We start from the raw sequence: 15,917 nt of genomic DNA on the forward strand, positions 1-15,917 counted from the left end.
CCATTTATGGTGGTCCATCTATTTTTGAGATGATCATACATCAATCAAGTCTTACATGCGTATAGTTATCAATAGTACGTAAATAAAAGTTCTTTGTGGCAAAGTTGGTTGTAGGTCATTTTAGTCTCGTTGTATGCAGCCTTTTGACTTGTTTTCAGTAAATTTGTTGGTACTTTTCTATACCAAAATATGTTTACAATTAATATTCAACTCTTTCGGATACTGACAGCAACAACAAAAATTACTCTGAAAACTTTCTGTGAGACGAAAATGTCTAGAATCGAAAAGAATGATAATAATAAAATTTAAAATATGTTCATTTGATGCAAAATCAAGGAAAGTGTTTTAGTTTGATTAATCACCGCGATCTAATTCTAAGAACTACCAAATGTAGTATCGATATATTATCGATAAAGACAGGAAATAAAGACAGGAAATACAGCAGAATGAAAACAAAACAAAAGCAAAGAAGACTATCTCGTTAAAATTTGAAATTATTATTTGAAGAAAATGTAATATACAAATAACAGTTTTACTTATTTTTGGTATTAACTATACCAATATTAGCTTAAAATATAAATCTATTCATTATTAAAAAAGACATGATGAAAAACGACTGTAAATCCATTTGATATCAAATATAACTTTATACAGCACATTTCAAGAAGAACATTGTAATAAAAAGAATAATTCCAACCATCGTGCCTCTCTCATTTAAACCTGACATGTCTATATTAAAATGACATTTCATTGTGTGTAAAACTATTTAAAATCCTGTTCATTAAAATTACTTTTTTTTCCAAATATAATCTGTCCTGATGTATTCCCTATTATGACAAAATTGGTGATGTTAAGAAATGATTCATCACCCTCATATTTCTTTCAAGGCATAAAAAAACTTGAAAAACACAAAATATTAAATATGGTCCCTTACCATGTAAATAAGAGTTTTCAAAAAAGTTTTCAAATTTCACATTTAATGATAATTATGTTTGATAAAATTACATGTGATAATTACATATGATATAATACTGCATGGATAGAAAACATGGAATGCCCTCCTCCCCCCCCCCCCTCCCAACCCATCTTTATCCATAATAAAATTGATACATATTCATATGTGACAATGTATCTGCTACATTCTTGTTACATTAATCACTCATTTAAATACTATTTCATTGTTATTGCTTATAATGTACATTATCTCTCATATCACACCTCTCCCTGCAAACAAAAATTCAGGGTTTAATATTAATAGCATATTACATTGATGCTATATCACAATACCATCCAGGCAGTTACAACAATTTTATGTGCTGGTACCACTCTAGGCTGTCATGATTCGATGCACTCGTACTGACAGTATGAGCGATTTGAAACACGATGTGAAAGTACAGGCTTAACAGGTGACAATGTAGTTTGTTTTATGCATCACAAGGGTATTTTTTTGGCCCTGAGAACACCTGAGAGGCCGATGTAGGCCTATGACTCAGATTCCAAGTAAAAAAGAGTCTGAATCGAACACAGACAGACTTCCAATGGATGTTCTAATATGGGAATTCAACCAAGCGTTTGCAACTTTCAACTTAAACATAAACTACTTGAAGAGTTGAGTTGTACATGTACATGCATGTCTGAGTCTGACAAAGTTCAACGGTTGAGTCTGAAAACTTTTGAAGTAGACCATCTGTTTTGAATCAGTTCTGCTTCATCTCAAATAATCCATGTTTTCATCGCCCGACAGATTCAGAAGCGCTGCATTTTAACTTAAAATAAGACACTGGGTCGGTACTCTCCAAATCTCCAGAGTGGAACGATACTGACTTGCATGTTCAAGCCCCGTCATGAATCACGCAACTTCTTCTTGGAGAGAATATCTGCCTGTGGAAAACAAGATTGGTCGACTCAAAAGATGTTGTGGAAAAATAGCAGCATACAACGAATATTAATCGATGTGAACAGTGGAATTAAAACAAGTCAAAGTCACGTGGAAGCCAGATTAGTTGCGGCAGACAACAAACCTGTTACCAATTTTCTGCTTTTAGTTCAGACTCACTTTAAGATAAACGTTTATTATTTTTGGGTTAAGTTAATGAGCTTGTCCTATCTGAAATAAATCTGTTCTGTTTTTACAATCAATTCATACAGCAAGACTTCAATACAGTACAGTATATATCAGAGAAAAAACATACAACATCATGAAACAAAACAAAAATCTTTGAAAGGCAAAAAAAGACAAAGATTTAGAGGACAGAACAGATCAATTTGATTTCAGTAATATGAGAAACTATTTTTGATAAATTACAATTATTTCCATCAAAAAGTTTTGTACCATGATTCTCGTTAGATGTCCTTACCTGTCTAACAGGTTCAGGGATCCTGTACTTGCAACACTTATGAACCAGCTTAGTAGCAGTGTCCAAGCAGATCTTGTGACCAACAGAGACAAACACTGGATTGCAACTGTCTGCCGTACTCTTCAAAGCCTGAGGAACAGCAAAGAGATAATACAAAGGACATTTAAATTCACGAAAACTTGATTCTGAGAAAGAAATTCAAAATGAATATGTTGTTCAATAATACAGCAAGTTCTTTCCATTAGCAGATCTGAGTTTAACATGATAAGCCCAAAGCAAGAAAAGTCATTACAAAGCAACATAAAAAACCATGAATTTTGATGAAATAAAGATCATGAAAATATAACTTGCAACACCATTGCCATTGCCAATTTTGAATGTTTTTTCTTTTTTTCAATGTCATCTTATTGCATATGTTTGAATTCTATTTTAGTTTTATTATAATTGTATTATTTTTATGCTACTTTATTATGCTACTAGTTTTTTATATATATTTCAGGGCCTCTGGGGAGATAAGCTTTACGCTAATCGAGTATACCCCCTTTAATGTTAAATTAATCAATTTCAATTTAGTGGACAACGACTGTGTCCGGTACAGGTAGCATTGTACAAGCACTGAAAGATGTCCGTTGCACTAACTGCGTTGATTGAACATTCTTACTCGAACATAGTGATTAAGTTTTTTATTTATTTCAGGGTAACTTCATGGTAATGGTTATGGGATACTGGAAGAGAGATGAAAGGAAATTCCACCAGACACAGAAATGATTTTGATGGTTCAACCTGATATTTCTTGCACTATTATTCATTCAAAGACAGTTTCAGAAAGACAGCTGAACTGTGTCAAGTCTAGGATCTAAGTAAACCACAATCTGATCTGAGAACACAAGAGTTAACTGTTTTCTTCTTATCTCAATTAAAATGGGGGGGGGGGGTATGAACCAGCATCTTGCAGAGGTTGAATGGAGAACACAGGGGTAGCTGGAATATTTACTAATAGTCTTTAAGACTGGGATAAAGTACAACAGTAACCAGTTGTTATCTAATATGTTTACCTAGGAGGATTTCTGAGAATTCTAGCAAAGGGGAACAAGTGGCTGGCTGGCATCAGGTGGGAGGTGAGGAGCAGTGAACAAACTTGAGAAAACAGGAAGTCAGGGAGTAATTATTGAAACTTACAAGAACAAAGTTGTGACAGTGTTATGGTAAAAGTACAGAAAAACAATAACTTTAATGCATGAAAACACTTCATACCTTTCATTACATTAAAACTGTTGGGTTGAAAACTTGAAATGCAACATTGTTAAAAGGTTGTTTTCCTCACACTTCAAAGTTATGAAACAAATCTTCATCATAGAGTTTTGCAGCAAATTTACAAACCTTTCCCCAAACTTTCTGTGAGTCTCCAACGAGATTAAATGAATCTCCATTGTCTTTTAGGTGCTTCGTTTTCTATGAAAGATGAGAAATAACCAACAGTAAGTTATTGAAAATAAATTATTTTATTTCAAAATAATCCCAAAATTACTAATCCATCTAGAAAACAGGACTAGTTCTTTTAAGCTGCACATTTCAGTGTTTGTATTCAAAATCATGCAGCCCAAATTTGATTGATAACTCTTATTAAAGTACAAGATCAGATCCCTCTCAACATAAACTTATTTACCTTACCATGGGGGAAATGAAGAAATTTAGATATAAAATTCAAAGGTTTCAAATGAGAGAAAAAAAAGATAAGATCGAGATTGAAAGTGTGGGACTAAAAAACTTTTCAACATTGCATTATATGTTGCAAACCTCGCTAATAAGATATATGCAAATGGCTGTAACCACAACGACCTTACACTCCCGGACGGAATGAGTATCAAAGTCAACTTGACTGTGAAAGCAATTGATGGCTTTATGACAATTAACTTCAGCCCAAAGTTGAAAATGAGAAATATGCTGTACTTGCTTAAAAGATTTGTGGGTCTAGGATCAGCATTGATATTTTTTTTCTTCAAAAGTAACAGATTTTATTAAGGTAATAAAACTTTACTATTCCATTGATGTAGCTAGCTTGTCATAAAGCATATATATGTTTTAATGATTTATTTTCAAAGGGAAGGGGGAATTGGGGGGTAAATTATGTTGCAACCACATCCAGACAGGTTCAATCCAGTTATGGATATCTTACCTTTTTTTGGAAATGTTCGTCTTTTTCTAAACCATCAATCTGCATCAGTTTCTTGGCAATGCCAATGCAAGGGATATCAGTCAGAACACCAAGATGGCATGCCACACCAAATCCTTTAGAGAAAAAATTAAACAGATATATACATATACACATATATGAATATACCCTGATATTTGTTAAACCTCCTTTGTTAAATCCTCCATTTTTGTTATGTGTGCAGTACACATTGAGATTATAAAACATACACATTGTGTACAAAAGACAGAACAGTAGGGGCTCCTATATTAACGTGAAAAAAGAGGAATATTGGCAAGTTAACTTTGACACTGCTAAATCAATAGAAGGATAGGTAGATACGATGTTATTGCAAGTGTTATTAAACTAATTAACTAATTACTTCTTACTTTCTGTTAATTTCAGGTAAACAATGGTACTTCAGAGCATCCATATAGACGTAGCACTATTTCTGGTTTAATTGAACAGAAGATATATCTGGCAGGAAGTAGACTAGACTTATTTAAGAGGGTGCTATACCAAAATAGTAAAAGATATAGAAGATTTATACCCCTCTGATGCAGTATTCCATTGCCATCAACCATAATGATCTGAAAACGGAAAATGAAACTTGGTGAAAGAAAAATAACATCAAAAGGAAAACAAGAAGGAAAAATACAAATGACTTTGCTTTGGATTTAGAAGTCTAATTGGACACAAAATATGAGAGAAGTGCATGGATAGGGATGCTTATTAAGTTAGCAAAAAAAGAAACCACATCAGTTCCGTGTAGACTGATAAACCGGTGGGTTAACAAATGCCTGTAATATTATTTTGAAGGAACATCAAGCAGAAAGGTTTCTTTTACATATTTCATACATTTTAGTTTTCCATTACCAAGTTAAGGTTACCATTTCATCACTTCGAACAGTGTCATCTTAAGATGGCATCCAGCAAAACAAATTTGCTTCACATGATCTGATGCTGTTATTAAGTAATCAAATATTTCTCTATCATATGGTTTTCATTGTCTTTAGACAGTCCAGTTGCTTCGAGTAAGGAACCATATGGATTGTTCAACATACAAATTTGTAACAATTATTAAGTGTACCTGTGGTTTCCCATCCTTCAATTTCTCCAGACATTCCTGAAAGAAGGCAACCTCTCTGAACGCCAAAAAGCCTGATGCATACGGAACTGTCATATCGATGATATCAGTCACAATTTCAGTGACCTAAACCAAGAAAAAGCAAAACTTTTCAAAAATAACAAAAATTTATTTCCAAGTTAGAACACATAGTTGTGTTGAATCTTAAAAGGGTTATCCGTATGAGATATATTTGTGCAAGTCTCTCAATTCTGAGTTGATACTGAGATATAATTCAAACATTAAGTATATATACATATGTACAACCAGAACATACCATACCTACATTTGATTTCTTGCATTCCGTCTTCTTCCACCTAACCAGAACAAATTCACAAACACACACACACAAATGATTGTCAGTACAAAAGAACTATTCTCTCCTTGTCACTGGTCTTTAATTATAAAATCAATGTGCTAGAGACAGAGATAGTACCCATTACCGCTGAAGAGAAATATTCCAGATTGCTAATTTGCAATATCTTGATGTGACACAGAGACAGCTACTCCATCATAATTAGATAAGCTCTGATTATTCCAAGAAAGAAAGTTAAAGTAGAAGTCGGGATAAATGCAAGTGCTTTGCTTAAGCTGCTTTGTCATTAAAATCTCTGTCGGGATGTCCTTGTAAAAAAATACATTTGGAAATGTTTGCTTGATGGTAATAAATGCACAATGAACGCAAGACTTTATGAAAATGAAAATACATTGTTAGTATTGCTAATGTGTCTTTGCCTAAATAATTTTACAGGATAAACAAAAGGATAGGGTTTTGACTTTACTAGACAGACGTGAGGATGTCACTCTGTTGCCAGACAAATTACATTCACTCTTAAAAATGTCTTGTTTAACTGAAAATTAGAGCACAATAATGCTGGGTTTTATCTACTTATTAATGTGCAAAATTCGTGCAGTGAATATTTATAAAAAAAACTGTAATTGTCTGACTTCTTGCACTAATTTAGAGCTGACATACGGAGCGGTTAAAGATAATAAACATATTTGAGTATAGTCATCCTTTTTACAATAAACTTAACAATAAAAGAAAAATATAATATAAATTGATATGTCTGGATTTTTTCCTAAAAGGAAAATTTAAAGATAGTTTTTCTCAATTTTTCTTCCGAGTCACCTGCTAATCGTAATCCATAATTATATCAAATTTGCGGATGTTCGTAACATTGCACTTTACATCGATATCAAATGCAGGACACGAAAGTATGAAGTTACCTTTTAACCAGGTTGACAAATTGAATTCGCTTTGATATCTTCTACATATATCATCACAGTTCTAATGGTTTATGAGCTTAAACTAGACAAGCCAGTCAATCTGAAGTATGAGCTTCCCTAGAACACATGTATGTTGATTGGTTTCCTAAGAGCTACTGTAAAGAATCACATCTATGTTTGTTTTAATTAACTGTCTGTAAAGTATCAAAACAAAGTTTTTGCCACTAGTTATTTTGAATTAATAATGTCAGTACCTCCAGGGAAGGATAAGAACATGTAACCAAGGCAACACAGGCCCTTGTGGTTCCATTCACAAATGAAATGTCAACACCAGCGATTAGTTTCAGTCCGTCAAAAGTGGCACTTTCCTGCCATGGTTCAGTGTTGGCATCGATTAACTGCATCTTCAGCTCATCTTGTTTTCTGGATTTAAACGAAAAGATATTACCAGCCGGTGAAAATTATACTTTTAGTACTTGACAATTTCTATTATCTGAAAATGTTAAGCTGTTAGTCTGAAATTAAAGTAAACAGTTGGGTACTGCTGCTACTGCAGATAAAAGCCTCATATATAGTGTGAACAAAATATATACAGATATTTATATTATTATTTTCAGTTGGCCATTCTGTAATGAATTGGTTACTGTAATGTAGTAAATATTCAAGTAAAACATATCTTCATTAAGAAAGGTAGACTCCACAGTTTAAATAAACAGGTAAAACATATTTTAATATCATAACTCATGAATCATGAAACTTTCTTAACAGTGTTTTAAGCTACAAATAGTGAAACAAAAACACAATCATGTTTCTTTCAAAGTTTTAAGGATCTGTCTTAAAACAAATGGGAAAAAACAATAAAATTACCATTGGTACTCCTTAGCAAATTATCTGAATAGTAATAAATAAGTAGTGAAATGGGCAGCAATTCAGTTTTTGGTATATTCTTGTTACACATGTATGCAATATGAGCGTGACAGTTTAAGAAAATTTTGATTTCATTTCTTGAGCAAGAACAAAAAGGGTTTGGGCAAACCATACAATAGTATTCTATAACTGAATCGCATACATGGCTTTTGGTAAAGGATAAGTTCCAAAAATTAGGAGGTAAGTGTTAATATTCTTACTGCCTCCATGTTTCAAGCTGTTCTTCATTTACAGTATTCCCTTCTTCTCCCTCCATTCTGTACCACTCTAAAATGTGTCAATAATTGCATCAAATGCCTTCCCTTGCACATGCAGCATTATACTGATAAACTGAATTAGCTGTGGAAGATAAAAATTGATAAACACATTAAGAATAGCTGCTGTTTGCACTTGCATCATATTCACCATATCTCCTGCTTTGACATCACCTGGGCTGCAATATACGTCACAACATGTCAGTGTGAGTATTATTGCTATCATCACACAGCTATATACTGCAACCACTTTTGCTGTGTGGTATACAAAGGTACCGCTAGAAAAGGGACTCTAACTGAAGTGAAATAGTGGCAGCAGTCAATTGTCTTGATCATGATTGATGTCCACACAAATCGCCCAAAGGGTTGTTGACTATTGCTCCTTCTTTGCCCAAATTAGATGTAGTTATTCAGAAGCTGCTTGAAGGATAGCACTGTCATTAATGATATCAAGTTTTTACCCCTTTGATCCTGAAACATGCTTTACGACCAATATCGTGACACTGGTTTGATTTAACAAACTTTCATTAATTATGTAATGTTTTGATATCTTTGATCCTGAAACATGCTTGTCAGTCAATTTCATGACATTAATAATAAAAGTATAACATAAATTATAGCCTCAATTTCTTTACAAAGTGTAGTCAGACATATATCATCAATCTTGATACTATTGATTAGTACAGTATCATTCCCTTTACAGTTACACTATAATCTTGTACACAATTCGTGTAACCAGTACAAGCACTGAATACAAATATCAACAGACTTCATCATAACATAAATACTGCTTACCATTTCATGCAGAAATGTCAAACATTGACATGTTCATAATACACTAACGAAAATAATGAAAGTTCATCAAAATGAAGTACAAAGTTCGATATTCAGTAGCATCTAAGATAAATCCAAAAGTTACACTTACACCAAAGGGGCTCAGAATTTGTGTCATGCCATAGGCGCAGCCATTTTGTTTGTTGAGCAACGGAAACTGAGTCTGCGCACACCGTCCAGAATAAAGGTTTCCATAACAATAATTAGGTTACATATGAAACGTTATGGGCAATCGAGGACTCGCATAGTAACATTCTACTATCGACTACACACTGAAAATATTTCATTCGTATCATGCAATACAAGGTCTGAAACCGAGATTTAATTTAACTAAGCCATCCAGCCTAGCCTATAGCTTGAAGGAATCTTTTACTGAAATAGAAAATGGAGGATCAACAAGAAGGAAAGAAGGAGGAGAAGGAAACAGACTACCGAAGGTTGCAGAGTTATCCTCTCATACGGGTAAAGTAACTCTCTGGCATACAAACAGTAGCCTAATTTACCCTGGATTGAGCTTAACCATACATGTTAACTACCCAAAAGGTAGCCTATGCCTAGGAACTTGAGTTAACCTTAAATTAGGGGACTAAGTTAAGATAAGCATTGGACACTAAACCTACCGTCAAACGCAGCATTAGATTGCACCAGATCAATAACCCAGAACTTCAGCCTGACAGACAGCATCTGTGTCATGGCAGCTCCAGTGCTTTGCCCCAGATGATTGAAAATATTGAACCTAGCCTAGGACTTTCTATTCTTGAGACTTGGCCTAACTTAGAATAGTTTATTGGAAAGTATTAGGGTACCAATAATAACTTCATGATGCTGCATCAAGTCCCATGTTTCACCATTCTGAGTCATCCATTTATTGTTACTGCAACTAAGGTAGGTTATGTGAACTTGTGGTAAAAATCAGAAAGGGAATTGAGGTGTCATTCTCTAATTAATTTTGAAAAGGTAAAACAACTATGTTGCTTTAATAAAACTCCAATAAAAAAGTGGAAGAATCTGACCGGTGAAGATGGAACTTGACACATGATGCCAACTATTGAACAATTTCTTTTCTGATTTAGTATTGCACTTTATATTCGTGATTTCAACTATTGAGTTGGTCAAATTTCGCCTGAATGAAGTAGATTAATAAGGAGTTGAGTCTAAGCAGTCAGACTTATAACAAAAAATTTCCTCAAGTTGTGCATGGGTTCAATAAATGGGAGTAATAATTCATGAAAGTGCCTCGATTAAATTAAGGATATATGGAATTGGTGTTTCTTCTTATATAAATTATATCCATGTTTGTTGAAGATTTGTTGAAAATTGTGTTTCTAAAGGTGTTCACACCTTGACTCTTAGACAAAGCCACTTCACTGTTCAACAGTTCAGCTTCATGAACAACACAGAAGGTGAAGTTAGGGGACATACATAGTTAATGTAACCATCATTTATAAATGTGAATTAAAAAAAAAAATTGGCTCACTCCTCTGTAAATATTGCATTTTACATCTGACTGTTCCTTATGTAACCTTCAAAACAAACAAATGGACATTTATTTGACTACTGTGTACAATAGAATTGCACATTCATAAGTTATTGTCAAAGTTATCACATGACAAATTCATTCATTCTCCTCTGTTTGTTTCAGCATTCAGATATGAATGAAGAAATGAGGACAGAAACAATGGAACTGTGTGTTACAGCATGTGAAAAATTTTCAAACAACAATGAGGTTTGTTTTACGATACTTTAAAATATTAATTTTTCAGAAAAAAGTTGCTGATTGATTGTCTCATTTATGACTGTATCTAAACAGCTCATCCAATGTCTTATTGATATGAATTGTAGGAGGTACCCTGTGCTACACTGAGAATCCCTTCGTGTGACATCTTAAAATTAATGAACATTTTGAAACCTTAACTCTCATGACGTTATCACTGAAACATCATGTCCATGTCCATGTGCAAGGTAAGGCCACTGTTGCACAGAATGAAGTTAACATTTCAAGTCCTCAGCCTTTGAAATCAATATTTATATCACAAACTATGTCATCCCTTGTTCTGGAAAATTAATAAACATTCTTCCCATAGGTCATCTCATGTGTTTTTTGTTTATGCATTAAATATTCATGAGGCAACTAAAGTGCTTTATGTAATGAAATGTGGTTAAAATAGAACATGAAAAAAAAAATGAATACATGTAGTTTCTTTCCATTATCATATGTCGATCATGCTACATATATAGCAAATTAGAGTTCATGATGGAATGACAGCAAGTTATAAAAATATAATGTTTAGAGCTATGGTTTGAATATCCTTCCTCGGTGCTCTCTCTGCCCTTTACTGAGTAGGTGCAGTGTGGCTGTTTCAAAAGTGATGACAAATATATCTAGCAAGATAAAAGAAAGGTTTCTTTAATAGTTAAAAACATTGATGTAACTCTTTCACTCACCTTACATAGTTTTATTTTTAACCATAGACTGCTGCTAAGATGATCAAGGAGACCATGGACAAGAAGTTTGGAGCATCTTGGCACGCGGTTGTCGGCGAAGGATATGGATTCGAAATAGCCCATGAAGTGAAAAATCTTCTTTATATGTTCTTTGGTGGGAACCTTGCAATAACAGTGTGGAAATGCTCATAACATTTTTCTAGCATGTGAACACATTCCTAACAAAACCTTGGTGTAATTCCCTCCCCCCCCCCCCCCCGTACAAAAGATGATTATAATTCACTTTTGCATATTTATGAGCTTCTCCCAATTAATCTTCGTGCAAAATTACTCATAATTAATATCTCATTGTGGTGTTATATTTAAAGTCTTACCATTACTAAAAATGGCACAAAACAAGAAAGAAACCTTTTCAACAGTTGTATTCAAAAAAATCCGGTGGGTTCTGTGCGGGAAGGAGAGAAAGTGTTTTCATCAGTTCATGTATTACGATGTACCATAATTCACACCTGTATATGTATTTATACAGGTTTTATCATTTCTTCCATGATGTAAATTTACTTCTTAAGTCCTTTCCGCTTGTTGCGTTACCTCGCTGTTCGAATGGACACAACAAGGTATATGAAATGGAAAATATTAGAATGTACTTAAGACAAGTTTTTCACTTTTCCTTTAAATTTTTAATTAATTTAATTATTTGCTCTTCTCCTCATATTCAATACTTTACAGATTTGTTCGCATTTGTGTGCTTATCCGGTCATAGATGCAGCTTTTAAGTAGCAAAAATGGTAAGGTACTGTAGATGTGATTGTTCACAGACTTTTCTCTAACCAGAGGGAATGTTATACGATATGGTACCTTTATGGTAAAATACATCCAGTTTGAAGCCAATGTCCCGTAACTACAGTTTTGAATTTTGTCATTCTAGCAAATGTTAGAAACTTTACCCATAATCAACAAATTCAGTTATTACCAAAGATTTTTAAGGAAAGGTTTGTGGTGGATTTCAGGGAAAATTGAACCAGTATGGCACTGCAAAATGCTGCACGAAAAGGGTAAAATTGCTATACAATTGCAACAATGTATAGCAGTGTTTGTACACAGGAGTTAAAAAATAGTTTAGAACAGATGAAACCTTCAGAACTGCTAAAGAAAATTCGAACTCTTGATTATTCCCTGGAGTTTTTCACTGACTTTTTCATCAATAACTTTTCTTTTCTTACCATTTTAAGACGAACCATTTTTTTTCATTTAGTTTGTTTGGTTCTGAGTTTCTGACATCACCTTCCTCAGTTTAAGAATATTTTCATGCTGAGTGGTGTGAATGAAAATCAAATGTTGAACTTTTCCTAGCATTGTATTCCCTTTGCCCAACGATTTGAGTTGAAAAGCACAATTTCAATGTGTGCTTTCAGATGTTTACAGTTACTTGTGGTACCACATTGGCAAGACTGTCAGTCTAAATAATTGTTTCTTGGCAAGAAGCACAGGGTGACATCATATTTCTTGTTGGCATTAGTACATAGCATTTGAAAGATGTAAACTTTATCTAGTGACTTCAATTTTTTTTTTTCTCTTTGCAAAAACGTTAGTTACCTCCTAGAACAAAAAGAAGAATACAAATACCAACAGCATACTTCATACTAATGCAAGCAAGATCATTTCATAAATATATACATATAGATATATAAATATCTTACAGCTAAATGTACAGTTTACAATATAGTTGTTTTGCTTTTGCTTATCAATTTGATTATCTTTTCATATTTTGTTTTGTTTGATTAGTTTTTGTACTAAATTAAGGTCAATTAGCTCACAATTTCTACAATCCATGTTAACTATTGTATAAAAGACCAAAGCTAATAGAATACAACTTAAATTAAAAGTCCATCTTATGTCTTTTCTTATGTCAGTTTGTACCTTGAATATGTCCTGATAATGTATAATTACTTGATAAGTTCTTAGTCATCGAAAACAGCCATATCTAAAATTTGGGGTGGTGAGAGCCTAGTGAGTAGCCAAAAGATAATTGAAAATTACTTTCATTATGTCCTGATATCACCACACTGTAGAATTTGATATGAATTCCTCAGTGGTCTGTGATGAAGTAACTTTGCAGACACTATTAAACAGTCTCACGAAAGTAATGGTCGGGTAGCAGAACTGTTTGAGTTTTCTTGAGTTTAAAAGGTTATTCCGGTGGCTAAAGTTGATTGCTTGATAACAATGCTCGAACATTTCTGCAGGTTTAGTTCAAAACCACATCAACATGGCATTTTGTATGGCAAAGAAATTTGTTTTCAAGTTGGTGTTTGTTTGTTCGTTTCTTGGCATTCTTTGTGAATTCATCTTGCAGCAATAGTGTCAATAATGTCATCAGGGCACTTAAGCTGAAAGGGTTTATTTGTTTATAATATTTAACTCTATTATTCACAGAGGGATATAATATTTCTGGGAAAAAAAGTAGCATTTTTATGAAATTCTGAATGCAAAGAAACTTGACAGGTGTCTAATTATATCAGGATAAATCAATAAGAAGATTATAAAAGGAAAGCAAAGCTTTTGAAGAACCTTAGCCATTATTACATAATTTACAGTCTACTGTGATCCACGCCAGGGAAAAAATGAGGCTCTTGCCATCAACCAGACATTGAGTTAGGGACAAGATATTGATAAAGGGTGTCAAATGATGGTGAAGTATGTTTAGTTGGTTTTTCTGCCACTGGAATATCCCTTCAAGTCACAGTCTAGTGCAAGTGGGCATAATTTCCTTGATTCTAATGGAATCATTGACTTTAAAGATCTGCATTATTGGTTCCAATTATTGCACGCTATAGCTAGGAAAGTTTTTTGATTACGTAATCGACCTCAAACAGTCGTAAATCGACCGCAGGCTCTACAGTAGTACAGTTGGCACTAACGTCACGTCTCGACGTAAGTCAGTGTTAGATTCGAATTTTCTGTCAGGATGGGCCAACATTTCAAGCACTCTATCACAGAAACTAGAATTCATCACAGGGCAAGGCTTAGGGCGATACAAAACAAAAAAAATTATATGACCGGAAGGACTGGTTCCCATTTTTCACCCCAAAAAATTCCTTTCACAACATTAGGCTCTTTGTGTAAACACTGTGGAAGTATGTTCATGTCTTAAGTGTAGTTAATCATACAGCGTTCACACACAAAGACCCTCTTACAAGAAAAATATGTGGCATGCGTTGCAGACTAATTGGTAAAAAGAGGTCATTTTACGACCAAGGCAGGTCAATAACGTAATCCGAAGAAACCTTTTCATGATGGCGTGATATAGCTGGGGTCTAGACAGCAGACCAAGGGCGTAGGAACCGGGGGGGCTGGGGGGCGCCAGCCCCCCAGTGAAAAATGTGGAGGGGCGGAAGTATCATTCCGCCCCCCCGCTTCACACGTCAGAAAACCCCTTTTTCATTTCCAAATGAGAAAAAAAATCTCATTTGGAGCACCAAATTGCATCTAAGGCCAGGTGAAAATACAAAATTAAGTTTACAAAATGGAGTCGGTGTTGAAGTGTGCTATATTGCACCAAATTGCATCTGAGGCTACCTGGAAATGCAAAAAATTCCAAAGGGGAGGGGGACACCCCCTCCCCTTAGACCCCTCCCCCAGGCCGGCCATAAGTCTTCAGCCCCCCACTCAAAAGTACCTTCCTACGCCACTGCAGCAGACACTTATATTTCTGGAATGATAAAAAATATTCCCAATTACTGTCACTTCATAATGGCTTGAGTCATTGATCAATTGCTGCGTAAGAAAGTTGACCTGGTAATGGGTACTTTCTGCCTCTGTGGAATGGGGATTAAATTATCCATGCGTGTTCTTATCTCAAGAAACTTCTAATTAAAGCTACATTCATGCCATTTTTGTGTTGCGTTGTACATGTATGCCATCCTTAGCAAGCACCATAATTTTAATATCACGCCCTCTATGGCGCACGACCGCATCACGTTGAAACGCATTACATTAGGTATGTTATAGGACACAGACACAGGGCCTGTTTTTTCCACCTCTAACACCAGACCCCACTCTGTTAGACTATATTCAATTTTTTTCATTTGATATTCAATTTTTCTATTTCTCAAAATGTTCTTCTTTATTAGATCTCTTCTAATAACCACTAGCTAGGATACATGTACACTGTTTCTACTTTGGTTTATAACTAGGCTTCCAATTATAGATAGTAACTTGATTCCAATTGAAAGTATAAATATCAATAGTCAGTGTGGTGCGTGTGTTGGTGTTGTCCGAGTCAGGAGGGGATCGAAAGATGAGTCGACTTTATTGCGTGGAATAACTTTGTTAGTTATAGTCATGTTCACAGTATGTGAAAAGAAACCTTAAAAATAATGACTCGGCCGCTACCACCCACATCCACTAGCTTCATTAATTCGTTTCGGTCCACGGGTAAGAGACGGTGAAAGATGGGGTACAATGCAGGGGAGGGGTGATTCAAGCTTCGAGGTCCAGACTAGGAACATGTGACAATATGGACCCTCTTTGCAGTTCAGTAATTGCATTTC

The 15,917-nt window shown here is 34.5% G+C and overlaps 2 protein-coding genes across 3 annotated transcripts; one reads left to right on the forward strand and one right to left on the reverse strand.

Moving 5' to 3' along the window:
• Positions 1-476: 476 nt before the first annotated feature.
• On the reverse strand, positions 477-9,105 carry LOC139960060 (endonuclease V-like). Of its 2 annotated transcripts, none has more exons than XM_071958095.1 (9): positions 9,011-9,105; positions 8,032-8,170; positions 7,159-7,327; positions 5,639-5,761; positions 5,099-5,138; positions 4,534-4,646; positions 3,738-3,809; positions 2,358-2,486; positions 477-1,881 (listed from the first exon to the last, which is right to left on the reverse strand). In XM_071958095.1, exons 2-9 carry the CDS (start codon positions 8,085-8,087, stop codon positions 1,843-1,845), a joined length of 741 nt encoding a protein of 246 aa, XP_071814196.1. In that variant the 5' UTR covers positions 8,088-8,170; positions 9,011-9,105; the 3' UTR covers positions 477-1,842. The 2 variants fall into 2 exon arrangements, with proteins under 2 accessions (XP_071814196.1, XP_071814197.1); XM_071958096.1 differs by lacking the exon at positions 9,011-9,105 and adding an exon at positions 8,881-8,993.
• A 46-nt stretch (positions 9,106-9,151) lies between these two features.
• On the forward strand, positions 9,152-13,249 carry LOC139960061 (dynein axonemal light chain 4-like). Its single transcript, XM_071958098.1, has 3 exons — positions 9,152-9,381; positions 10,562-10,645; positions 11,392-13,249. The coding sequence occupies exons 1-3, from the start codon at positions 9,304-9,306 to the stop codon at positions 11,554-11,556; spliced, it is 327 nt and encodes a 108-aa protein (XP_071814199.1). The 5' UTR covers positions 9,152-9,303; the 3' UTR covers positions 11,557-13,249.
• The last annotated feature ends 2,668 nt before the right edge of the window (positions 13,250-15,917 follow it).

This window comes from Apostichopus japonicus, chromosome 19 (assembly GCF_037975245.1).
Source record: "Apostichopus japonicus isolate 1M-3 chromosome 19, ASM3797524v1, whole genome shotgun sequence".
Classification (NCBI taxonomy): domain Eukaryota; kingdom Metazoa; phylum Echinodermata; class Holothuroidea; order Aspidochirotida; family Stichopodidae; genus Apostichopus; species Apostichopus japonicus.